The sequence below is a fragment of the Lotus japonicus genome, chromosome 3 (assembly GCF_012489685.1).
Source record: "Lotus japonicus ecotype B-129 chromosome 3, LjGifu_v1.2".
Lineage (NCBI taxonomy): Eukaryota > Viridiplantae > Streptophyta > Magnoliopsida > Fabales > Fabaceae > Lotus > Lotus japonicus.
The window spans coordinates 29076390-29102800 of NC_080043.1; the positions used below are offsets into that span (position 1 = coordinate 29076390).

At 37.4% G+C, this 26411-nt stretch overlaps 3 protein-coding genes and 1 pseudogene across 7 annotated transcripts; all 4 read left to right on the plus strand.

Moving 5' to 3' along the window:
• Nucleotides 1–3198: 3198 nt before the first annotated feature.
• On the plus strand, nt 3199–4981 carry LOC130749259 (uncharacterized). 2 transcript variants are annotated; one of them, XM_057602588.1, is made up of 4 exons: nt 3199–3385; nt 3864–4085; nt 4196–4347; nt 4707–4981. In XM_057602588.1, the coding sequence occupies exons 2-3, from the start codon at nt 3924–3926 to the stop codon at nt 4298–4300; spliced, it is 267 nt and encodes an 88-aa protein (XP_057458571.1). In that variant the 5' UTR covers nt 3199–3385; nt 3864–3923; the 3' UTR covers nt 4301–4347; nt 4707–4981. The 2 variants fall into 2 exon arrangements, with proteins under 2 accessions (XP_057458571.1, XP_057458570.1); XM_057602587.1 differs by lacking the exon at nt 4707–4981 and having other exon boundaries at nt 4196–4555.
• A 2555-nt stretch (nt 4982–7536) lies between these two features.
• On the plus strand, nt 7537–11319 carry LOC130748951 (receptor protein kinase-like protein ZAR1). Its single transcript, XM_057602204.1, has 2 exons — nt 7537–9297; nt 10447–11319. Exons 1-2 carry the CDS (start codon nt 7794–7796, stop codon nt 11094–11096), a joined length of 2154 nt encoding a protein of 717 aa, XP_057458187.1. The 5' UTR covers nt 7537–7793; the 3' UTR covers nt 11097–11319.
• A 140-nt stretch (nt 11320–11459) lies between these two features.
• On the plus strand, nt 11460–16211 carry LOC130748953 (disease resistance protein RPV1-like; annotated as a pseudogene).
• Nucleotides 16212–16338: 127 nt separating this feature from the next.
• On the plus strand, nt 16339–20424 carry LOC130748950 (disease resistance protein Roq1-like). 4 transcript variants are annotated; one of them, XM_057602201.1, is made up of 5 exons: nt 16344–16557; nt 16724–17414; nt 17866–18964; nt 19060–19359; nt 19480–20424. In XM_057602201.1, the coding sequence occupies exons 2-5, from the start codon at nt 16819–16821 to the stop codon at nt 20110–20112; spliced, it is 2628 nt and encodes an 875-aa protein (XP_057458184.1). In that variant the 5' UTR covers nt 16344–16557; nt 16724–16818; the 3' UTR covers nt 20113–20424. The 4 variants fall into 4 exon arrangements, with proteins under 4 accessions (XP_057458186.1, XP_057458184.1, XP_057458183.1 ...); XM_057602200.1 differs by having other exon boundaries at nt 16344–16543; XM_057602202.1 differs by having other exon boundaries at nt 16346–16543; nt 16875–17414.
• Nucleotides 20425–26411: the final 5987 nt, after the last annotated feature.

Here is a 26411-nt window from a genome sequence, read left to right on the forward strand (position 1 = left end):
GCTATTGGATAAAATTAGAGTTCACGTCTTTACTTTTATTTTGCCATGACAATATGAAAACACATGTTTATTCATATTTTCTATGTAAAATAATAAGTAAAGAGGGGCAACTGTGAACACCTAATTTTATCCTACCTTTTTTTCTTTCCCTTATTCTAATTTTATTCAAATTTCTATCATTTTTGAAAAGTTTTTAGGTGCATGCGCACCCGCACCATCTTTCTTGCAGGCCATGCACTGGCTTGGAATCTAAAGAAATGTGGTCGAGGACATCAAGTGAAGTTGAAGAAATTTGTGTTGAAAATTAGCATCTCATTAAATGCTTTCAAAAACAAATTTCAACCAGCTTTTTTTATCTCTGAAGAATTATAGAAGAAGAGAAAGAAAGGGGCACAACGTGACCAAGCAATAAAAGAGAATACAAAAATAAAGAAAAGGGAGACAAAAGCCCTTAGTAGCATGCCAACCATGTGCCTTGCTATCTACCTATCTGAAGCTAATCTAGAGATATGCTGTTGAATTTACACCTTGGTGCTAGATTTACGGTTGAAAATTGCAACCATGGCACAGTACCAAATCCTCTCAAGTTGCAATTTGAAGATATGATGTCAAGAATGGCAAGCACCGCATACAATTTTTCACATCTCAGCTGCAATTGTTGAAAACATGGAAGAAATACAGTTGGGCTCTTTAAATGCATGAAGAAATTAGCAAGCTTTCTGGCCTATAAATGAAGAGAGGAGCAGAGTGCAAAAGGGGGACGAACAGAAACACAAACAGGATATTGAGAGAAAAATTCAGAATAGAGTACAGAAATAGAGAGTGTGGAGGAAAGGAGCTTTGGTCACAGATACAGAGTCGGAAATCGTGAGAAAGAAATCAATTGCAACTAGTTCTATCACCAAGTAATTGTTGTCTTTCTTCATTCTCTTATCTCACCTTTGGCACATATTATAGTAATTTTGCAAATTCATTCATGTGCCTCTGTAATTCTAATCTCAGCCTCTGTCATGATCAAATTTTGTAATCAAATTGTTGAGCACAAATCAAAAAATCAGATACAGTTTTGTCACAATCTGAAATCAAAAGAATAGATGTCATAGTACAGGGACAGTAAAGATAGAATAAAGATGTAGCAATTATTCTAATTTTCAATCACTCTGGATCCAACCCTATTCTTCTTCCTCCTCTTCTCTTATTCTATCGTTTCTGTTCGTGTGAACGCTCCCTTTTTGTTAATCCAGATTTATTTTCTTCATTTTAGATATTGTTATAGGATAGTTTTCAATTTTTTTATTTTTAATAACATTTAGTTGTTATATCTTATTAGAAGAAAATTAAAAAAAAAAGGGAACAAAGTGAGCCAGGTAAGTGACTTACACGGAAGTGATTTGTTTCCTAGTCCCAAATTTGTTTTTTCCTTATCATGTTTTCGAACAAAAAAAAGCACTTAATTAGTAAATTAGTTAATTAGTATATTACTTAAATAATAAAAAGCAAAAAATGTTTTGGGGTGAAACAAATATTTTCAAAGCTATAATATTTTGCACAATTAATTAGAGGTACCGTTTTTTTTTTAACGGACGATGTGGGGTGCTAATACCTTCCCCATGCGTAATCGACTCCCGAATCCAAACTGGTTTCAAAGACCAAGCTTTTATGGGTTTTCCAATGTTTTCCATGTTAATAAATATTGGTGGCGACTCTTCTGATATCAAAACCCTTAATTCGCCGTCCCACCGCGACCCCGGTTGCGACATATACCATAACATAACTCGGCGTAGCAATATACAATGTGACGCCCCGATTTCTCGAGAGTCACTTTAGTAACATTTTTCAAAAAACAAGAGTTAATTTTTGTCGAAATAAAACCTTTTCATAAGCAGTAAATAATACAAAGAAAGTATTGAATAAAATTATTTTATTAATACTGAGAAAATGATGATTACATCAATTATTAAACTGAAGGGAAACTAATGCCGTAGACTTACACGAGTACACCCACACATAATGGCTTCAAGTAGGCGTCAGGCCCAAGAAAGCAAACACGACCTCACCATCCCCAAGTACAGTCGCATCATTCATACCCAATACCCGACTCATAGTCCTCGAGAAGCAAGAGTCTCCTCTGTGGCATGGGTCAGATAGTCTTTTATTGAGGAGGCGAATCCTTGCTGGGAATCTCCTCGGTGATCCTATCAGCATTCGCTACAGCTGGTAGTGCGAATCAGGGTGGAGGATATGGCATCCTGAGGGTTCCGGAATAACAAGCAAGGATAAGGGATCTCCTCTGACGCGAGTGCTTCCATTCTCGTACACGACTGGTGTAAGTATAACGTCCTCGACCGTGATCAATATCCCAAGCCGCATCGTCGTCCATGTCAACCAGGTACAAGGTCACGTTCTGGCTGATCGCACACATGCTCGTCATCTGGGCGTTAAGCGCCCCAAACAACAAACAAGCAAGAGTCATCTTCTAACACTCACATGTCACAAGGTATATTACCCTAACATTCACAAGTCATTCATTTAGTTAACATTCACAGGTATAGGGAACTATATCAAGTTATAAGATTCACAAGTAAGGGAATTATGTCATAGTTCTAAGTTATAGTTAGTCAATGCTCGTGCACATGCATGCAAACAGTTCAGATATGCATTTAACCAATCCCTCATGGGAAGGCAGGACAAACACGACTCCACGATCAGGGTCGACTCTCAGCCAACGAACCACTGTCCCACAGCTCCACGATCGGGGTTATCCGCTCACGCTAACGCGCCGTTGCTTCACGTTTGTCCTCATTCAGGTCCATCCCCTGAACCTCGCCACAAACTAGCCAAATCCAGGTCAGTATTCATGACCACCAAACCCAGTCCAGGTCACTTGGTCACAAACTAATGTCATGCAAGTTAGTTATCATCTCTAGGTCATTAGGTTTAATCTATAGGCCAAAAATTACTCCTCTCACTTTCACATAAAAAACGATCCTCTCACGAGATAGAAATACCCTCCCATATATCAATTTAACTTGGTCCATTTAACCCACTAAAATTTGGGTAGAAAAAAAAGCACTACAACTTGTTTTTTTTATTTTTATTTTGAATTGTTTTGGGTCAAGTTAAACGTAACACTTGACACTTTTCCGATGTAAAAAAAAAAAAACGTAACACTTGGCTATCTAAATTCACAAATGGCGCTTTCAAAAAAAAAAAATAATTCACAAATGGAGCCCTAACTCTGTTGAGTCACTCTATCGACCCTCTCACATTCCCTGGTACCGGCCGCCACCGTCACGCCGCCGCATCCATCGGTGCTACCAGCAGCAAAGCCTCTCAGACCGCCGTGAAACCCTCGCCAAGGCTCAATCTCACATTCCCCCCCCAGGTACTGAAATCAGTGAAAATAGTCTTCAATTTCTATAATTTCCTCGCACTTCACATCGCTTCTAGGGTTTTAGAAATGCAAAATTGCACCTAAAAGGGGTAATTATCTGAATATACTGGCTTTGTGTAGTTATTGGATTCGACTGTGTGATGTAAAATAATGTTCTTGTGAGAGTGAAAATAATTGATGTAGCTGAATGTGTTGTGTTTGTGGAATTTGAAAAAAATATCAAAGGGCATTTAGATTTTAGATATCATGTTGAAATGAGTGAACTTTTCAACCTTGGCCCCTGAAAGCATAAACTTCTTGCCATTTTTACTATTTTGAGGGAATAGGGTATCTGCAGTTTAAGGACTAATATGTTTGATGCTAAAATTTCAATGTTTGGGGTTTTGATCTATTGTTGTTGGGTTATGTTTAGTTTACTGTATAATCCTATGAATGGGCATGTGGGATTTATTATTTAATTTGTTGCTAGTGTGTTGTCGTCGTGCGTCTGAATCTGGTTTAAGGATTGCCGGTTCCGAGAGGAGAGAAGATGAAGCAAGTGGTAGGAATGGTGGTTTCCAACAAGATGCAGAAGTCAGTGGTGGTGGCAGTGGATAGGCTATTCCATCACAAAGTGTACAACCGATATGTCAAGCGCACCTCTAAATTTATGGCTCACGATGAGAACAATCTCTGCAACATTGGTGACCGGGTTAGTGTTGTGGACTTTACCTGTGTAGTGCAGTTGTTGATTGGCTTTACCTGTGTTGGTTTTTCTGGAGAGCTGAATTAATATTTGCGGTTTTGCGTTTGTCATTTCAGGTTCGACTGAATCCTTCTAGGCCTCTGAGCAAGCATAAGTGTTGGGTGGTTGCTGAAATTCTCAAGAAAGCACGTATATATGTTCCTCCAACCTCCACACCCTGAGAAAGTAAGCTCCAGCACTGAAGCACCTGCTTGCTGAATTGGCTCAGGTATTAAAATGTTTCTTGGCTGTCAGATCATCACAAGTTGTAGCTGTTGTAATGGCAGTGAAATTGGAAATAAAGTTGAGTTGAGTGAGATTTAGTTTACAACCTTATGATCTCTGTTTTAGCTGGATGGTCACTGTAGTTTACTATATTTAATTATATGATACTATACATTTCTGGTAATATCCAAGTTTAGGTTGGCATGTTTGCATTTTGAGTTTGCCCATCCTGTTTTGCTGGTAAAATAGCTGAATAGAATAAACACTTGAACACTAATGACTAAACACCTATTGCTGTCTTAGAAGAAATCTGGCCCCCCCCTTTATTCTCAATTCTGAGATGATTTTTAAATTTTATGGCAGGAGGGATTTTAATATGGCGTGTTAGCTTGTATCTTGATGGGCTAGAATCGGTGTGCTGCTATTTTGCATGGAATCTTATTTATTAGATGTCAATGCTTCCTTTTTGGGTGATCTTGATTGCCATCTGTGCAAAAATGGATTGTAGTGTTGGATGATCAAAAATGGGATTTGTCATTTTTTGTCTGCAGATTTCTGATTTTCTTTATAGTAATAAGTGATAACATGTTTACATGCATTATCTGTATTGCATTCAAACCTCCAGTTTCTAAAAAGAAGGCCTTGTGGAGAAGGAAAGTCCCCCAATTAGTAATAACTGAGGACCGTAGAGGATGAGAGATTGAGCTGGGTAATTTTGTTTTAAATAATGTTTAGGAGTATCAATGTTATGGAACATGTCACCAATTTTATTGGGTGCCAAGTTAATAGATAACTTGTAGAACTAGTGAGTTTGTTAAAATCATGATCCCATAAAGAATTGGGAGGGGTGGATGAAAGATTGTAAATCACTAGGAGTGTTTGGGTTTCTCCATTCTACTGAATGTGGATTCACATTGAACTCATTTTGTTTAAACTTGAGTTATGTGAAATTAGGTTGTGTTGATGCAATATATCCTACCTAAAATAAAAATATATATTTAAAGATACATTCGCATTAAAATAGCATTGATAAGAAAACAATCACTACATCACAACATTTTATAAACATAAATCGAAAGCTCATATTCATACATACCAATCATAAACTAGGAAGTTGTTAATCTGTATGTTATCAAGATCCTCGTAACTGTAAGGGTGATGACACAAGTTTCAACCTTGGAAAAGTTATTTGGTATGTTATCAAGATCCTCGTAATCGTAAGGGTGATGACACAAGTTTCAACCTTGGAAAAGTTACTTGGAAAAGTTATTTGTTGAGAGGGAAGGCTACAGTTTTATGAACAGAATTAGTTTTGCTTTTAAAGAGGGTGAAGACACTCGGCAAAATATGAAGAAAAAAAAACGTACCGCTCCTAATAAGTCATTAGGTTTTATTAACACAAGTTTCTTGTATGTAGTCTTATATTTAATTGAGAAGTTAGTTGTACAAAGGTAGACAGAAGCTTGAGGCCAAATTCTGAAACTTCTTTTTTTTTTTTTGCCAAATTCTGAAACTTCAAAGGTTGTCTTTGTGAAACCGTGAAGCGCAATAAAACAAAGATTTTCTAGTGACTCGTTAGTCACAATCTTGCCTAGCACCCTCCGCTCTCTCCTCTGTTCTTGCTAATCTTTCTCTCAAGTTTTTTTTTTCCCTTCAATTTCTAATCAAACAATTGTAAATTTAGTACGGATTTTAATTGTGACCATTAATTGAACAAGCCACTTATAAGAAATCACGGATTCCATTTCTCAACCTTTTGGCAGATAACACAACAGTTTATCTCTTTTTTCTATTTCTTGTCAAAGTTTCAAGCTAATATGAAGTTATTGAAATTATTTTAATCATGAATAATTTTTAAAATTATATATGGATTCAGTTTAAATAACGGGAAAATGCAAAATCTTATTAGTTTTTTTCATGTTTAAAACATGTCTACAAATTTCATCATAAAATCGTATAGTTTACTCTACCTAGCTGGATACTTTTTGGACAACTCTCTGAGAGCTGGATAGGAATAACTGGATTTTTTCGGGTCAAAAGAAATAACTAGATTTGAAATAGGGTTCACCATCACACCAATTAATGGGCCAGTTTGATTTGGTTCTTAAACTGATTGGAATTCCTATTCTTCTTCTTTTTATTTATTTAATTAATTTTAATTTTACAGTTGGATTCATTTGTCTTTGTCACCAATCAGTTATCCCCCTTGGGCTTGAACAGTGTTGAAGAGCATTATAAATTCATTTTACCACTTGGAGTTTATCGCTTGTACTAATTATATCGTGTGAATGTTTAAGTTCTCTTTCTCTTTTGCTAGCTGGAATGAATCATAACTGAGATCATTTGAATATGAAATACTTCTGGAATCAAATTGAATGATTATGCCATACTATAGTGGTTTTGTTAGCTTGTAAGTTTGCTTCGCATGATTAAGACGTAGCTGCAATTATAGTCTATAGTTCCACTAAACGATTGAATAATTTATAGCAAAGGGTTTCTACTATAGTTGCATTACTCAAGACCTAAGGTATAAAAGGGTGTTGATGAATGATGATGAAAGTGGTGGTTGGTTGTAGAAAAGGATTGTACTAACTAATACTCCATAGGGCGTAATGTCATGGCAATAAGAGCCCATGATAACAGCCAATAAATTATGTCATGGAATTTATACTCCTTCAGTGGGGTTAAACATTCAATATTTTAATTTCTGCCTACCAAAACTTTTCTTTAAGTTTTGGCATTGTGGCATAACCGGTATTTTCTAACAAACATTTTGAAGTTGATGACAGTGGAGATTGAAGACGTCCATATTTCATATAAACTTCTATACGGATCGGCTCAAAATCGTAAGACCCAATAATATCTCAGCTGATTCAAAAGACTTCATAATTAAGTAATAACATTAATGAATGAGATGACTTAGTTAAGGAACATCTTGTCCTAACAATGACCAAGAGAATATTTCTAATACACTTTAATGACATATCAAACCTATGTTTCACAAGCAAATTGAATGCATTATGTAAATAATTCACTTCATGTTTCATCTTGCCATTATCCCAATTGTATAATTTAAATATAAAGGGCTAAGTTGTCCTGCTAAAAAGGTTGCTGTAAACTGCAAGTGAACCAGAGACAAATACTTTTGCATTTCATTCTAAATTCACCGAATCATGAATGTTGGTTTGTATGATTCAAAGCTCATAAAGTCTATTGATCTACTTTGAAGTTGTGAGTGTGTAATGATCTTTCCTGTTTTCTTACATTACACTTCACTCTTTGTCTCATTAGGTCTTTCAGTTAGCAAGTCTTTTGGCGGGAATAGGACCCCACCAAATTAAAAACAAAACCATCTTTCTCATAAATACAACAACCTCCATTTCCTTCTTCTCTCACTCACTCCCTCACTGCAAAGTGCCATAACCAGTTCCTTGAAACGGTGTCGTATCAATGATGCTCTATCTCTTTGCTTTCTTCCCTCTCTGTTTTCACTTTCTCTTCAGCTTCGCACTTTCTCTCTCCTCCGACGGCCTCGCACTTCTCTCTCTAAAATCCGCCGTCGACCAACCCACCGCCGGCGGCGCATTCGCCGACTGGAACGACGGCGAGCCTACGCCGTGCGCCTGGTCGGGAATCTCCTGTGCGAACATCTCCGGCCAGACTGAGCCGCGCGTCGTCGGAATCGCCCTCGCCGGGAGGTCGCTACGAGGTTACCTTCCGTCGGAGCTCGGTACCCTCCGCTACCTCCGCCGTCTCAATCTCCATGACAATGAGTTCTACGGTGTTGTTCCCGTGCAGCTCTTCAATGCCACTGCACTTCACAGCATCTTCCTCCACCGGAACAATCTCTCTGGTCCTCTCTCCCCCTCCGTCTGCAATGTCCCCCGCCTCCAAAACCTCGACCTCTCTGACAATTCATTTTCCGGCAGCATCCCAGACGCCCTCAAGAACTGCAAGCCGCTCCAGCGGCTGATTCTCGCCCGGAACAAATTCTCCGGCGAGATTCCCACCGGCGTGTGGCCGGACCTCGAGAACCTCGTTCAGCTCGACCTCTCCGGCAACGACCTCGAGGGTTCAATCCCGGAGGAAATCGGCGACCTCGGTTCACTCACCGGCACACTGAACCTCTCGTTCAACCACCTCTCCGGCGGTGTTCCGAAGTCTCTCGGGAAATTGCCGGCCACCGTGAGCTTTGACCTGAGAAACAACAACCTTAGCGGCGAGATTCCCCAAACGGGGTCGTTTTCAAACCAGGGCCCAACCGCATTCCTTGGCAACCCTAACCTGTGCGGGTTTCCTTTAAGAAAACCCTGCTCTGGTTCGGACCGGGGCTCGGTGGGCCCCAGCTCATCTTCGCGTGAGCCGGTTCACCGGGACAAAGGGCTGAGCCCCGGTTTGATTATTTTGATCTCAGTGGCTGATGCTGCTGGGGTTGCTCTTGTTGGGCTTGTGGTTGTGTATGTTTATTGGAAAAATAAAGATGATTCCAATGGGTGCAGCTGCACTGGGAAGAGAAAGTTCGGTGTGAATGGTGATGATGATAACGAGAAAGCGAATGCGTGTGCATTCCCGTGTATTGGCGGTTCGAAGAATGATGAAGATGATGATGAGATTGAAGTAGGGGAAGGGAAAGGGGAAGGAGAATTGGTGACAATTGATAAAGGTTTCAGCTTTGAACTTGATGAGCTTTTGAGGGCTTCAGCTTATGTGTTAGGGAAGAGTGGGTTGGGGATTGTGTACAAGGTGGTGTTGGCAAATGGGGTGCCTGTGGCTGTGAGGAGGCTTGGGGAGGGTGGAGAACAGAGGTACAAGGAGTTCGCGGCGGAGGTGCAGGCCATTGGGAAGGTGAAGCACCCTAACATTGTGAGGTTGAGAGCTTACTATTGGGCCCATGATGAGAAGCTTCTCATCAGTGATTTCATCTCCAATGGCAACTTGACCAATGCGCTTCGAGGTGAGTTCTTCTTCTTTCATTTTCACATTTCTTTTTTCTGTTGATTGCTTTCATTTGTTGTGTGTTGCTCTGAATCAACATGTATAGATTCTGTAATGACTCGTGAAATGACTTTGTCCATTTCCATGGCTAGTTCTGCTTTTCATAGGAGAATCATTTTAGGTGGTCCAGCTTGTATATATATATAATCTTTTTGAAATGGATTGATAGCATCATATCAATAAAAGTAATATTTTTAACTGTGAGGGAAAAAACTTGCTTGAATTTTGTAATCATTTTGTTCTAATCAGAGAATACCAGTCCTGTGTTTATTTATTTTTCATGATATTAAGGTTGCTATTTTCACCATGCTAGGTGTTTCAAATGTTTTTGGTTTGATTACCAAAAGAAAATGAGTTAAAACTCATGTGAATTACTGAGAAAAGATATTGTATGCTAGATTTCTGTTTAGATTAGATTTCCTTGCTTCGATATAAAGAAGGAAGTTAGATTTGGACTTCTTGTCTGTTCCATTGTTGATGATGTTGGGGGGACATGCCACTTGCTAGAACAAAAGACACTTGCTGGGGACCAGGAACAACTTCTAGTCTTTTAGAGCTTCAACCACTAGCAAAACAAAACTTGAACATGAAAAAGTTACAGTTTAACAACTCTTCCATGCACACTAATATACCTCAAGTGCAAATGTTATTTTGAGTTTTTATTCTTTTGTTTTCTTCTTTGCCAACAATGGAAACCTCCTTTTCACTTTACCCACTTTAACGTGTGTGTGTGTTAAAACTAGCTTCCAAAAAGAAGGACACGTTTGTGCCACTTTTGTGCCTTTCCTTTAGCAAAATAGTTGTGTTCCTTGACGCAAAAGGGTGCTTTTTGTTGTTTCATGATTTGTTTTATCTTTAAGGCTAAACTTCATTATGAAGCATTGAGTCCCTACCAGATTCACAATCTCTCGAATTATAGCATGTTTGAATCCGCTCCTATTTTCTCAAAATCAGTTTTGATACCCAGAAGCTACTTAGATAACCTTCACCTCAAAAAAAATCTCATACTATGCATTTGCATTCTGAACTAACTGTTAAAATCATTCTGATAAAAGTTTTCAGCCACTTGCTAATGCTTTACCTTAATCCTATTTGATTACATGTACAGGTAGAAATGGCCAACCATCTCCAAATCTTTCATGGTCCACCAGGCTGAAAATCGCGAAAGGAACGGCCAGGGGCTTGGCTTATCTCCATGAATGCAGTCCAAGAAAGTTTGTCCATGGCGACATCAAACCCTCCAACATCCTTCTCGAGGCCGACTTTCACCCATACATTTCTGATTTCGGCCTTAACCGGCTGATCAGCATCACTGGCAACAACCCCTCGACCGGCGGCTTCATGGGAGGAGCACTTCCTTACATGAACAAGTACTCATCACAGAAGGAGAGAACCGACAACAATTACAAGGCCCCCGAGGCTCGTGTCCCCGGCTGCAGACCCACCCAGAAATGGGACGTGTATTCATTCGGAGTCGTGTTGCTTGAACTGCTAACTGGGAAATCACCAGAATCATCATCTCCAACCACATCATCAACTTCTGTGGAAGTTCATGACTTGGTAAGGTGGGTGAGAAGTGGGTTTGATCAAGAAAGCCCGTTATCTGAGATGGTTGATCCTTCTCTGCTACAAGAAGTGCGTGTTAAGAAAGAGGTTCTTGCTGTGTTTCATGTAGCTCTTGCTTGCACTGAGGGAGATCCTGAGGTCAGGCCTAGAATGAAAACTGTCTCTGAAAATCTTGAAAGGATTGGAAATTGATATTATGCTAGCCTCAGACTGGAATTACTCTGATACAGAGGAAAAATCCACTTCAATCTCACAATGGATTGGTCTGAGAAGATTTTATAGATGTGGGGCTGCAAATCCTTTCCATTTAGCCCCTTCACTTTTGTTTAGAAAGCAAGCAATTTTTGGAGAGATGTAATTATCACGTTCTTACTTCATTCCATCCTCATATTATTCTTTTGGAGAAAATATAAGTAAAGTTGCAAGATTTTATTTAAATTTTGTTCCGGTCTTATTTATTCTAATCTTTTTATAATTTTTATCTCTTGAGTTCTAGAAAATATGATTGGTACCTAAAAACTTCTTACAAATTATGTCCTGATCCATACATAAAAAAGTTGAAGTCCTAATATCTCGCAAAACAGAACGTTGATGGCGGTGTTTTTGTCCCTCTTGCAACCATTCCGCTAACACTTTTCATCTCCGTTCTTCCTACTGTGTCTCTTCGACCTCGGGTGGAGGTTGCAACGGCTGAGTTTTGGTGCTGGTATATTTTCAGTATTGACCGAGGAAGGAGGAGTACACTCTGATGATGACCATTGATTTCAGTAAATTGAGCTGACTTGCCTCGCTTATTAATAGGCTTGCTTGACAATTTTGGTGTTGAATGTAAATTGCAGGAGACCCTGAGTAAGGCAGTTGAGCTGCTTCCAGAATTGTGGAAACTCGCTGATTGTTCATGTGAAGCTACATATCTGTCAAATTTGATTGCTATAGCTGGGTTCTGATTCGAAATACCGCAAAAATCCTTCAATAGACTCAATCTTAAATCCATAATACTGTTTGGAAAACTCTGAAGTGTCTCTCTTCTTATGGGATTAGATGATGTCCTGCCTTAAATCAGGCAGTAGAATCATTGTTACAACAAGAGATAAACTAGTGCTTCTTGCTAACAAGGTTAATGATATGTACCATGTTGAGGGATTGAATTTTAGTGAAGCACTAGAGCTTTTCAATTTGAATGCCTTTAACCAAAGGCATCATGAAATGGAGTATTATGAACTAACAAAGAGGGTGGTGAATTATGCTAAAGGCATTCCATATTTCCATTGGTTCTTCAAGTTTTGGAACACCTTCTTGGCGGGAGATCAGATAAGGAAGTATGGGAAAGTCAGCTAGACAAACTTAAAAAAATATCAAATAAAAAAGTTCATAATGTAATGAGGCTGAGTTATGATGATCTGGATCGTAAAGAGCAACAGATGTTTCTAGATCTTGCATGTTTCTTTGATGGATTGATTTTGGAGGCAAGCTACATAAAAATCTTGTTGAAAGATCATGAAAGTGACAATTCAGTAGCTGTTGGGTTTGAAAGGTTGAAAGATAAAGCTCTTCTAGCTATATCTGAAGATAATATTGTATCGATGCATGATATTCTTCAAGAACTTGCATGGGAGATTGTTCGCCAAGAATCAAGTGACCCTGGAAGCCGTAGTCGATTGTGGGATTCAGATGACATTTATGAAGTATTAAAAAATGATAAGGTAAGGCCTGTATCTTTTAGATAACATTCAAATTTTTGGTGGGGAATGTGGCTTTTAATGGTGTTTTAGATTTTTCTTCTTCTTTGATGGCAGGGGACTGAGGCCATTAGAAGCATAAGGACTGACTTGTCAACAATTAGGATGTTGAAGCTAAGCCCTCACATATTTGTTAAGATGAACAGCCTACAATATCTGGATTTTCATGGTGAACATGATGAAGACAGATTGGATCTTCTTCCTCAAGGGCTTCAATATTTGCTGACTGAACTAAGGTATCTTCGTTGAATGAACTACCCTCGGAAAATCTTGTTATATTGGATTTGTCATATAGCCGACTGGAAAAGCTTTGGTATGGAGAGCAGGTAAATATGTGTTTACCACTTATAATTTTTCACTTAGGAAATACATATATCATTAACAACTTAAGCAAATGTGCGATAGCTTAATTTATTTTATTTTGCTGCAGAATCTTGTGAATTTAAAAGAAGTAAAACTGTACGATAGCGAATTTCTGAAGGAGCTGCCAGACTTTTCAAAAGCCATAAATCTTGAAGTATTGGATATCCGATTTTGTGGTCGTATAAGTAGGGTGCATCCATCTATTTTCTATCTCAAGCTTGTGATTTTGGTTTGATGTCCATGCTCCCCTCGTACCTGACATGCAAGCATTAACAACTTAAGGTGGTTAGTTTCATATACATGATATAGTTTTTTCATAATCTTTTTTTTTAATTGAATATTTGCATTGGCTATTTTAACCCCGAAAATGGATGTGCTTATAATTACTCAGACACAGGTGTAATTCTCCAAATTACTTGCTCGCTCCTTTTTTTCTCATGTACACCTCGCTTTTCATTTACTTGCTGACTTGCTGTGCTAATGTTTCTATTTTTCACCAGATTGCTGCAGGATTTTGAGAAACTTCAATCTAATCGGTTAGTTTTTATATTTCTTCTGGATTTCTCCGGTCTCCTTTGATTTTTATAATTTGATGATTACGTCTTTCAGTCCTCTTCTTAATTGATCTGATATATTGATTATCTTTGATTTTGCCCTTAGTTTTCTTGACTTTGTGAATCATCACAAATGATTGAGGAAAAAAATTTCACAAATATTTTTTTTCTATTTGAAAGAATTCATAAGCAGTAAAAATAGAAAGAAATTTCTGAATTTCATCTCTGAATTGTTAATTATACAATTGAGCTTACAATAGTATTTATAGAATGCTCTAGCTTCTCACATAGAAGATGAGATGTAACTAACTAACTAACTTCAGCTGTGAACCTAACCAACAGCTGGCAACACCTACTAAACAGAAACTGCTAAGACCAAGCTGACACCCAAGCCTGACTATAACACTAACACTATTTATGCCTTTTTTCTTCTTTATTATTCCATTTGTAGAAGTTAAGGATGAAACTTCTGCAGTAGCTTGGAGGTTCTGAGAAATTTGGGTCGAAATCCCTAGTTAGTGGTTTGCCATATCATGTATGACAAAATGCCTCTTGAACCTAGTAAATATCTATAACTTATAAGGTAGAATGGTAACTATTGTTAAAAAGGAACATAACACTGGTTCAACACTTTGCAGAAATATCTCTAAGCTATTTCTATATCTTTATTCAAGGACTGTATTTCTCAGGAGCCATACTGTAAAATTATGGGTTAGAGTAATTGACTGTAGATTAAGACTAGAGACATGTATATCATAGTAAGAATTAGCTCTTAAACTTTTCCACTTTTTAGGGATAGGATATGTTCTCAAGCTACAACATTACTCTAGAAAAGTCACTGGTTTGATATGCCATAGAGAATTCATAGTGCAAAGAAGGCCAATAGTTGTTTATGCTCTGTGAACTTTATGTTGATTTTAGATTGGTTGGTAGGTGTCTTGTCTCTTGTATACCTAGGGAAAAGGTTGAAATTATGGCCATTATGCTCAGGCGTAAGGAATTCACTGGTTTTTGCAATCCATCTGTATCTTTTAAAACAACTGTATGAGGTTTCCATTGCATAAGATAGACATCGGCTTGAAATATTAACTAACAGGGTTAAATATGCTTTTGGTTACCTAATATTTTGATAGGCCTGAGTTTAGTTCCTAGGAGAGTAGCATTTTTTCAAAAAATTACTATTGACATGATGAGGTGTGATTTAGGGTGTTGGAGGTGTATTTAAACAACCCCTTTATCTTGAGAGAAGCTAAATGAGAAAAATGTGTTTAATTTTAACAATAAAACTTGGGTACTGTATTTTGTATTTTGTATTTTGAGGATTGTTTGTGCTGTTAATCAATAAAAAACTCCGTCACCCACTAACTTAATTGTGATAATTTTCTGAACTACTATTTTTTAGTCTGTGTGTCATATTCTTATCGGGGCAAATATTAAAAATTGCACACACAAAATTGAAAAATGATAAATGGAAAGTTTACAAGTGACCAATCTCTTTATAAGAAACCTCTTTCTTTCACCAAAGGGAAATACCGAAATAGGTTGCAATTCTTTACTTATTGTGAAAATTGCACCTCTAAACCGAGTTAGTAAATGTTTCTTGTTGCTTTCTATTGCATTTTTTTTCAACAGTCCTTTATTTTCTCTTTCGATGTTATGCAGGCTGTCCTTGATGCTTGTGATGCTGCTATATCTGCAATGAAACCTGGAGTGAGCCTGTTTGATATGCACATTTACGATTGAGAACCGGCAGAGCTTCATTTTAAGTAACTAAAATTGTTTGTCATGCTTGTTTTTAAGTGTATAATTGTGATTATATTAATTAGTACTATAGAGAAGTTTCCTGACCAACTTAGTTGATGGATTGAAACGTAATTGAAATGTACCCTCGGTAATTTGTACATGTGCAGTCACAAGTCTTATTTAGAAATTCCTGTCACTGTCTCGACTCTCGAATAGGTAACTTAAGAGGGAATCCATTGATGAATATAGATCATTAGACTACATATCAGACCCCATTTGTTAGCAGTGGATTTCTAGGCTTGTATGAGTTTCCTAGCAGACACTCTACTATAAAAGGGAGTGGAAAAATTGCTCACACTGATGATTTCAGGTGACACAGCCATGTGTATGCTAAGCTAGTCATGACAAGTATGTTGCTTTCGAAATGATCCTAAAATCTTCTTTAAGTTCACTTCACACAGTTTAATCTATCAACATTTGTGAGAACTCATAGTTAGCATTTGGCATGCAAACACAATAATAGAATAGAGCAACTGTCTTGTTTGATTTTTTTGTTTTAGTAGTTCTGGTACCTGTGCTACAGTTTCATTCTTGGTAGCTCTTACAGAACATTCTATGATGCCGTCTGGTTTATTAGTTATATACGTTTACGAGGCAATTTTAGAAAATGGTTAATTAATTCTAAATATTGCCCCACCCCCTACGGATTTAGCTATGAACATTTACTATAGATTTAGCTGCAGAATAAATTACCGGCAGAGGTGTTTCCAGTTGACAAAATTTAATAGGAAAATCTAAAGAAAAGGGGTTCCCCTGTAGAAAAATCTGAAAGAAATAACATAAATTCTGGTAGTGAGTTGTTTTAATCGGCCATAGTGAACACTATTCAATTATTTTACCAAGCTAAAAGGATGGACAAATTATTATTCGTTAATTCATTATTTCTTTCTCATTATAAAATAAAATTGCATTATTAAGGAGAACATTTCAAACAAACAAAATATTTTCATTGGCCCTGGAATGCTGGTACCAAACCCAAAGTAGAATTCGTCAAAATTCAATGCCAAGTGGGAGAGTGTGAATGTGAGACTTCTAACTTAAAGATAAGGTTGACCCAAGGTCAACTGAAATTGCTTCTTCCTTCTCTATTAAGTTGCAGATCCATGATGAATTGATGATACTCCAACTCCAACATATATGACCAGAAGTAGAATTTGAATCCCAACGGCCATAGCATAAGGTAAGATATTAAAGGTTAGTTGTTGGTTTACATTTATCTCAATCAATATTTTTGGCTAAAGATCCACTAATCGGATCATCTTGCTTGCTGGTTTGTTTATCAAAACTAAATATGATAATATCCTCTTCCCTTCATTGCTTTTGACTAACACTTTATTTGACTTTTCCACTTTCTTTCCAGTTGTTACTTACCAACCATCGACCTCATATTCATGATCTAAAAAGAACTTGTTCCAATCCAACGACACACTCTATCTCTGAATTCAAAAATTGAATATGGTGTATTTCTTTGTCTTATGGTCATTTCTGTTAGTGTTGTTTTCCTTTGTCAGTCAGTTCCTTCTAAAAGGGAGGGGTATAGCAGCAGAGCCTGTATCAGACAATGCTCCTCAAACAAACAAGCATGATGTTTTAGACCCACCTCAAGAAGAGAAGTATGATGTTTTTGTTAGCTTCCGGGGCGAGGACATCCGTGACGGTTTTCTTAGCCATCTGGCTGATGCTTTTCGTCAAAAGAAAATAAACGCCTTCATGGATGATAAGCTTAAGAGAGGACAAGAAATATGGCCATCACTTGTTGGAGCAATTGAAGGATCATTGGTTTCAGTGATCATATTCTCTGAAAACTACGCTACTTCACGCTGGTGTTTGAATGAATTGGTGAAAATACTTGAGTGCAGAGACAAATATGTACACACTGTAATACCAGTTTTCTACTGCGTAGATCCCACAGATGTACGACATCAAACAGGGAGTTATAAAGCAGCATTTGCTGAGCATACAAAAGAAATCGATCCGACCATGGTGCAAACATGGAGAGATGCTTTGAATAAATCTGCTAATTTATCAGGAAATATTTCATCAGATTTTCGGTAAGCTTTTACTATTTCTTTCCAATAAATATTTAATACTTTCTTGCTTTTTCTGACAAAATTGCAAAAGACATCTTTTTTTTCCTCTGTAACTACTTCTACTGAAATGTGCGGCTACCTTTTTAGTTACTTCTTCCACACTTATTGGACAAGTTCAAGCTAGGACCTTGTTTGTTCATTGAATTTAGTAGTTAAATTAGACTCCAGGAATACAATTAATTTTATTCCAACTGGCAAATAGAAATGGTACTTTTTCCTTACAGATTTCTAGATAAGAACCCTTTATTTCGTTGGGACTTGACCCTCATAATGAATTTCCATTAAAAAGAAAGGAAAAACGAAAGGAATTGTTACAACATGGGTGTCTAACACCCCAGTAAAATACAACTTCCAACCAAGTGAGCTAATAATTACACCATTGATTTTCACTCATAGTCTGTCTCTTCTATAGGAATGATGCTGAGCTGCTTGGAAAGATCATCAATGATGTGTTGCATCAAGTAAGGAGGTTGAGTAAGCCCACACTTAACTCAAAAGGATTTGTTGGAATTGGCAAATCAATTGCTGATATAGAAGTCTTGCTGCTGAAACAGTCAAAAGATGTCTGCATTATTGGAATTTGGGGTATGGGAGGTATCGGCAAGACAACTATTGCAGAACAAGTGTTCAATAAAATATGTTTTGAGTATGAAGGTACCTGTTTTTTGTCAAATGTAAGAGAAGAGTTAGAAAGACATGGAACAATTTATTTGAAAGAAAAACTTTTCTCCACACTACTAGGAGAAGATGTGAAAATAACGTCACCAAGTGGATTGTCTTATTATATTTGGAGAAGGATTAGTCGTATGAAGGTTCTCATTGTTCTTGATGATGTGAATGATTCAGATCAGCTGGAATTATTTGGAACTGTTGATAATTTTGGATCAGGTAGTAGAATAATTGTAACAACTCGAGATAAGCAATTGCTTATAGCTAAAGAAGTTGATGATATACACGAGGTTGGGGTATTGAGTTCTGGTGAAGCACTTGAGCTTTTCAATTTGATTGCCTTGAACCAAAGTCACCTTGAAATGGAGTATCATGAAACTTCAAAGAGGATTGTTGATTATGCCAAAGGCATTCCATTAGTTCTTAAAGTTTTGGGTCATCTTCTTCGTGGAAAAGATCAGAAAGTATGGGAAAGCCACCTAGATAAGCTTAAGGAAATGCCGAGTAAAAAAGTTTATGATGTGATGAAATTGAGTTATGATGATCTAGATCGCAAAGAGAAAACGGTTTTTCGGGATATTTCTTGTTTCTTCAATGGAATGAATATGAAAGTGGACTCCATAAAAGCTTTATTGAAAGATCGTGAAAGTGATAATTCAGTGGCTCATGCGTTAGAAAGGCTGAAAGATAAAGCTCTTATAATTGTCTCCAAGGATAATGTTGTATCTGTGCATGATATTATCAAAGAAATGGCTTGGGAGATTGTTCGCCAAGAATCTGATGGAAACATTGGAAACCAAAGTCGATTTGGGGACGTTGATGAAGTATTGGAAAATGACAAGGTAATAGCCTAAATTATAATAACGTCTGTTAGATAAACAGTTGATATGTGGCTTTTAATGGTGTTTAATTTTTTTCTTTCCTACATTGATTACAGGGGACGGATGCCATTAGAATTATGCGGATGAACTTGTCAAAAATTAAGAGCAGCAACCTGAAGTTTAGCTCCAACATGTTTTCTAGGATGAGAAAACTTCAATTTCTTGATTTTTACGGGGAACGTGAAGACTACCCTGATATTCTTCCTGAGGGACTTCAATCTTTACCCAATAAATTAAGATATCTTCGTTGGATGAATTACCCTCTGAAATCCTTGCCAGAAAAATTTTCTGCAGAAAAACTTGTTATGTTGGACATGACTTATAGCAATGTGGAGATACTTTGGGATGGAGTGCAGGTAATTCAAACATTGTGGGCATGTGTTGTGTCTTCATTTTGTGCTCTTAATTGAAGGAATACAAAACTAACATTAGCTCATGTGCTAGCTATGTCTTCATTTTGTTTTATTTTATTACAGAATCTGGTGAATTTAAAACAAGTTAAACTCCGTTGTTGTGTATTCCTGAAGGAGCTGCCCGACTTTTCAAAGGCCACAAATCTTGAAGTGTTAATTGCCAGTTTTTGTTATGACTTGACTTGTGTGCATCCATTTATTTTCTCTCTGGGAAAGCTTGAGAAATTGGATCTTAGTCACTGCTCTTCCCTCACCAGCCTTACAAGTAATGCTCAACCAAGCTGCCTCAGTTATCTCAACCTAGAAGGGTGTAAAGATCTAACAGAGTTCTCAGTGACATCAGAGAATATGATAGAACTTAATCTGAGCGACACCGGAATCAAAGCATTGCCTTCATCATTTGGAAGTCAAAGAAAGCTTGAAATCCTTGATTTAGAACAAGGTAGAATTGAGAGCTTACCATCATGCATTGTGAATCTCACAAGACTACGATATCTAAACCTAAGTGATTGTGAGAAGCTTCAAACATTGCCAGAACTTCCCCCCTCCGTTGAAACTCTACTTACCCGTGGCTGCAGCTCTTTGAAGACAGTGTTGTTCCCTTCAACAGCTACTGAACAATCCCAGGAGAACAAGAAAAGGGTTGAGTTCTTTCAATGTGAGAGCTTGGATGAACGTTCTCTTTGGAAAAAATAACTTGTTGGGGAGATGCTGCAACACTTAACAAAAGGATGTTGATGACGGAAGCGATTCAAAGCGTGTCTACACACTAACTTTTAGGTTCAATTCGCCCCCACCAATTAATGTATATTGGATGCAATTGAGAAGAACGACGAATTTCCTTCAGGATACTTTGAAAACCTGGATGTGATTTGCACTAACACAACAAACATATCTTTAATAATAGTTTACATAGAGATGATTCCCAAAATTCACTCATGCATTAGTGCAGTGAAAGATGATTTAGAATAATATAAATGGAAGAAAAATTGGTTGAATTATGTCTAATTTCGTGTCTGATTTTGCTGCTCAAGTTTCTCTATTTATAAAGAGATTAACTTCATCCGGTGAAAATCTCTTGGTGAAGAGAACTCCTTCTTGCCTTTGTGAGCAATTTAGGATTCCTTACGGGGTGTCTGTAGAACACTTGATCAACATCACTTTCATGTCGCACTAGGATTTCTTTGGGGGTTCTCCATAACTTTTCATTTTTGTTTTTCGCCATTTTGATCCCATTTTCGCAAGAAGGTTGGGACACTTATTGGCCTCAGAATATGTGAATTCTAGAATTAACCCCATTCATAAAATTCGACATGACTATGACATTTGGGAAAATATTACATATGATTTTGTTTTTTTTGTATGTGATTAACAACATATATTAACCATCTATCTATCTATATATTATAATATAGTAATTCTCAAGCGCGCGCTGTAACGTCGCCAGCTCATCTCTATGCTACCATCTATATTGGCCAGGTCAGATTTTAATCCAACGTGTCAAACTTCTCATTCTGACCTTTCTTCTCCTCGCTTGAAACTTGAAAGCCTCTCCTTAGTCGTTCTTTTTCTCCTCATTGCAAGCCACTCCCTACTACTCTTCTCTCTAGCCGTTCTGCACTTGCTTCTTCCTCTTTAGGTAACGTAACGCTTTACATCTCTGGACGCCTTCTTCCTCCGCCGTCACACCCTTCCTCCCTTCGCTTTCCCTCCTGTCATGTAAACGACACAGATTCCCCCACGGTCTTTGCCTTGGTTGTGTCACTCTCCCATTCATCAGGGGCCTCGATTGTAATGGAGACAAAGGTAAATCTCCCCCCTTCAGTAGTCAACAGCATCATCGCCACGAGGTTAGTATGGAACAAATTATCAAAAAAGACCTTAGATATTCAAAGAAAAGAGTGAGAAATCATTTTTAAAAAATTATAGTTGGTCTGCATTTTGGAAATAACATTCTGTTTTTACCTTTTTTAACAAGTGATTTGAGAAACCAAGTTCTTGGATTTATCTTCCTTGCGTTTCTACAATTAACTAGACACATGGTGAGTGCTCTACGACAGTTATAGCCAGTACTCTCAATTCAGTTTCGCTTTTGCACATATTTCTTTTATTAAGAACCATGATGCCAATGTGTTACTTAAACTCGTGGACCCGATTTTGAAGCCATATTCCACAAGGAGGTCTATGAAATTGCCTGGGAAGATTCCTCATACAAGGATTCCAGAGTTTTAATTTTAATCTGGTTATAGGGCGCCCTTGAGGATTACTATATTTTAATAGATTCCTCAAGACTTTAACTAATTGATTGTAATATGTTAAAGGCTTAAATGCATTTGTTGCCCCTGATGTATCGCTAATGTGCAAAAGACAACCCGACTCTTTTATTGTCGACGTTTGTACCCTCAATGTTTTGAGAAAGTATAGCGAATGCCCCTCCGTCAGATTGACGTTAAAAAACTAACGGAGGGGCTGACGTGGATTTTCTTTTTTTATTTTTCTTTTATTTCCTCAGATGCCACGTCATTAAATGAAAATAAAAACCTTGAAAATTTGTAGGAGAGGTTCGAACCCAGGACCTCGTAGTGGCAAAACACACACATTACCAGTTGAGCTACATGGAGAATTGTTTAATTTAACAACCGGATTTTATTTATTTCATATATCTTCTTCATCTTCTTTCTTCTTCCCTTACCAATCAAACTCTAACCTCACCATTGTTGCATCTGAGCTTGTGCACTTCGATTCTGACTTGCCCCATTACAAAACCAAAGATGGGGTGTGCAGAGATCCTTCTGGCAATGGCAGAATCGTTTCACCCATATTGATGTGGGTAGAAGCTCTTGACCTCATCTTTCAGAAGCTTTCAAAATCAAATTTCGATTTTTCCAAGGTTGCAGGTGTTTTTGGGAGTGGACAACAGCATGGTAGTGTTTATTGGAAGAAGGGTAGTTCTCAGATTTTGTCATCATTGGATGCTAAGAAGCCATTGTTAGGTCAGCTTGAAAGTGCCTTTTCCATTAGGGAGTCCCCAATCGGGATGGATTGTAGCACCACTAAACAGTGTTAGGGAAATCGTTGGGGCGTGAAGGGTGTTCGCCACCATGGTGTCGTCGTGCCGGGATAGTGGCGACGACGGTGGCTGGTGGGGCTGCGGAGGAAGGAGGTTCAATCTGGGTTGGGCCGTTGGGGTTAGGGATTGGTAAGGGAAGAAGATGAATGATGAGGAAGAAGATGAAGAAGATATATGAAATAAATAAAATTCTGTTGTCAAATATATTAGTTGTCCATGTAGCTCAATTGGTAATGTGTGTGTTTTGCCACTATGAGGTCCTGGGTTCGAACCTCTCCTACACATTTTCAAGGTTTTTATTTTCATTTAATGACGTGGCATCTGAGGAAATAAAAGAAAAATAAAAAAAGAAAATCCACGTCAGCCCCTCCGTTAGTTTTTTAACGTCAATCTGACGGAGGGGCATTCGCTATACTTTCTCAAAACATTGAGGGTACAAACGTCGACAAAAAAAGAGTCGGGTTGTCTTTTGCACATTGGCGATACATCAGGGGCAACAAATGCATTTAAGCCTAATATTACTTCTGTGACCGACACTGAAATTCTCGCACCAGACAAATGATTTTGCGGATAAAATTGTCATTAGGTATGAAAGTTTTGTTACTGCCAACAAATCCACACACCTACAGGAATATATGCACACACAAGAAACAAGAAGTAAAATGGGAACATGCATGGGAAACAAATAGAGAGGAACAGAGAGAAGAAAGTGACATGAAACACCCTAGATGTTAGTTAGGATCTGGCCATAAATTCTCTTATGTCATGGTTAATTTTGTTTTCCCCCAAAGGTAAGCAATGTGCTATTTTTTTCCTATGATTATGCTTACAAGGAAGCAAAAAATATCCAACAGGGCTGCAGGTATATTAGCTCCAGATTAGCATCCATAAAGGTTTTGAACAAATATATGAGAAAGTTATGGAAACTGGTAGAATCAGAACATGAGTGGCTGAGTATGTAATAAAGCTGGCTTCTATATAGCTTCCACAAGCTTAGATATATGTGAGGAAACTACAAGCTGATCTTGATGTCATTATTTTAGTGAAGAATTTAACGTCAGAAGCTTTAGATGAGAGCAAGCTCTCAGCTAATATGATGCCATTTATTTTTTTGGTCGAAATGATGCCATTGTTAAGGGAAAATAAATACCTTTGATCACAGATACACAAGATAAATGAAGTTATTGAAGCCCTCATTGAATTTTTTCCAACTGTCTATAATCATTTTGTCAATAAGACCCATTTTTTGTGTTCAAAAATCTATAAGGAAACTCACATAATTTTTTGATGAGTATTCATGTTTGCTCTTGGATTTTGATCATTTTGTATGCTTTTGGATTTATTTCATTGTTCTTTCCGCAATGGTTAAATTTATGCACGTGAGCACCAAATATTCAGCTCAAAGCCGTAGATGAGTATTGAAATGCCAGCTTACATAATATTGAGCTTGCCATGCAAGCAAATTCTGACCAAAATTTAGAAGCACATATGCTATGTTGTAGTAAATTTTAAAACTTTTGCTTGGAAGATAGAATCAATGGGAATTACGAGACATATTGAAATCAAGAGAAAGATGTAACATGCCAATCATGTGCCCATCCTCAACTTGATGGGATGTCTAGAATCACTAATTTTCTTATTCACCAATGCATAAATAAGTTTTGATATGTTGACCTTACTTTCTCTTTTATCATATTTTCACCAACTTTCTCATCATATCTATTTATTTTCTTTCAATATTATACATTAAAGGGCTAAAGGTTTTGATATATTCAAATCACACTTTCTTTTACATCATATTTCCACCGACTTTCTCTTCTTATACATTAATGTGAGCTATGATTCACTGACACCACCACCTCATTTTCACTCTACTTTTTATCCATCTTTTTCTTCTTTCTTAATTATATTATCAGTCACAACTCTTAATTACTTTCTTCCTCTTTTCTTTCTATTTCTCTCTTTTCAACACCTCACCTCCACTTATTGGAGGTGCAAATGAAAGTTAGTTCATTAATGAGCTAAGTCTTCTACATCTTTTCAACATAATACATTAATTTGATTTTAAATAATTACATTCAGTATTCATTAAATATTAAATTATCTATTTTAATTTTAGCATTTGTAATAAAATTAAATTATGAAATATTTTCTTGCACCGCGCGATGCGCGGGCGCGGGTTTGAGTCTAGTTCAAGGTTAGTTGTTTATTTACTCAATCATTATTGGTCAATGATCATGATTATTTAACAGATCGGATCAAGAGGAAGGCATAATTTGAAAGGTTATTGATAATCCAGAAGGAAGGATCTGGTATTTTCCTCTTCCCTTCACTCCTTTTGGCTATTCCACCTGTTTTCACTCTTTCTATTTCTTTCCAGTTACCAACTTGGTAGCTCATATTCAAGCTTAGTTAGTTGTTTGTTTACTCAATCATTTTTTGCAAAAGATCCACTGAGAATGAGCTTTCTTGAATACCTGCTAGTTTATACAGATTAAATTGCTTATTGATCATGCTTATTTGTTGTCATAACTTGATGATTTCCTCTTCCCTTCACTCCTTTTGGCTAACTCTTGCTAGCTCATATTCAGTGTTAGAGAGACAGAGAAAGAAAGATTCAGTGATCATATGGCCATCACTTGTTCAAGCCATTGAAGGTTAGTTTAGTGTTCTAATTATTATTTTTTTAAATGGTAAAAGAAAAAAAATCCAGCTAGGCTCATTAAAGGACGTGGCAGCGCCACATGAGCATACCAGAGCTCCGGCGTTGACCCAAACGGCCGGAGGGACCAAAACCAACTATTTTGTAAAAAACGATGGACCACTCCCCACAATTACGCCGGCGAAGGACTAAAGCCATATTTAGATCAAAGGTTGGGGACAAAAAACTTATATAATTAAGCCTAAAATTATCTCTAATATTTTCGTGGATACTGAATTGAAAAAGTAGTAGTACAAACACGGTGGGAGAGTGTGAATGTGAGACCTCAAAGTCTCAAACTTAAGATAAGGTTGACCCAAGGTCAACTGAAATTGCTTCTTCCTTCTATTATGTTGCAGATCCATGATGATACTCCAACTCCAACATATATGACTAGAAGTTGAAATTGAATCCCAACGGCCATATCATAAGGTAAAATATTCAAGGTTAGTTGTTGGTTTACAACTAATTAAAGATCCACTGATCGGATCAGCTTGCTTGCTTGTTTGTTTATAAAGACTAAATTGATCATAGTTTGCTTGCTTGTTTGTCTTATGATATCCTCTTCCCTTCACTCATTTTAACTAACCACTTATTTGACTTTTCCATTTCTTTTCTGTCATTCTTTTTCTTTCCAGTTACCATCTAGCAAATATTCAGTGTCAGAGAAACAAAGTGTTCCGGTATGGAACTATCCTCTCGGGCTAATCGATTTAGAACGAAAGGAATGTAAAATAGACCAATGAAAAATCAAGCAAAGGCTAAGCAATTGAGAGCGATAAGGAATGAACAAGATGAAAAATGCGTGAAAATGATAGGATCCTCGCCGCTTGGGCGGTCCTTCTTTATTTATAGTTGGGTTTTGATCCGGTTGGATCATGGGTTACCCGGCCCATCTAATACATGATTCGGTCAGCCTAAGTAATATACATATTGATCAGCCCATACCATACCACAAGCCCTCAAGACATTGAGGCTTAGTATAAGACGAAAGTGTCTTTAATAAGCCCTCAACCATTAAAGCCCTCATGATGCAATTAGAATGGGCGTGTAAATCATAACATGTGTTCATTTGAGTAAAAGTAAATAATAATAATAACCACGTCAAACCAGCTCTTTCCCCTTCTTCTTTTCTTGCGTGTTCAACCTAACCTGTCAAATCTCTGAGCCTATTACCTGCTACGCCCTGACTGTGGAAAGAATCATCATTGCTTTTCCTGCTAC

Bases quoted from the DNA above. Each gene is read 5' to 3' on its own strand.
- LOC130749259 (XM_057602588.1), top strand. From the start codon at position 3,924: ATGAAGCAAGTGGTAGGAATGGTGGTTTCCAACAAGATGCAGAAGTCA. The intron at 4,086-4,195 runs GTTAGTGTTGTG...TTGTCATTTCAG, and splicing joins TCTGCAACATTGGTGACCGG to GTTCGACTGAATCCTTCTAG.
- LOC130748951 (XM_057602204.1), top strand. From the start codon at position 7,794: ATGATGCTCTATCTCTTTGCTTTCTTCCCTCTCTGTTTTCACTTTCTC. The intron at 9,298-10,446 runs GTGAGTTCTTCT...TTACATGTACAG, and splicing joins CTTGACCAATGCGCTTCGAG to GTAGAAATGGCCAACCATCT.
- LOC130748950 (XM_057602201.1), top strand. From the start codon at position 16,819: ATGGTGTATTTCTTTGTCTTATGGTCATTTCTGTTAGTGTTGTTTTCC. The intron at 18,965-19,059 runs GTAATAGCCTAA...CATTGATTACAG, and splicing joins AAGTATTGGAAAATGACAAG to GGGACGGATGCCATTAGAAT. The intron at 19,360-19,479 runs GTAATTCAAACA...ATTTTATTACAG, and splicing joins TACTTTGGGATGGAGTGCAG to AATCTGGTGAATTTAAAACA.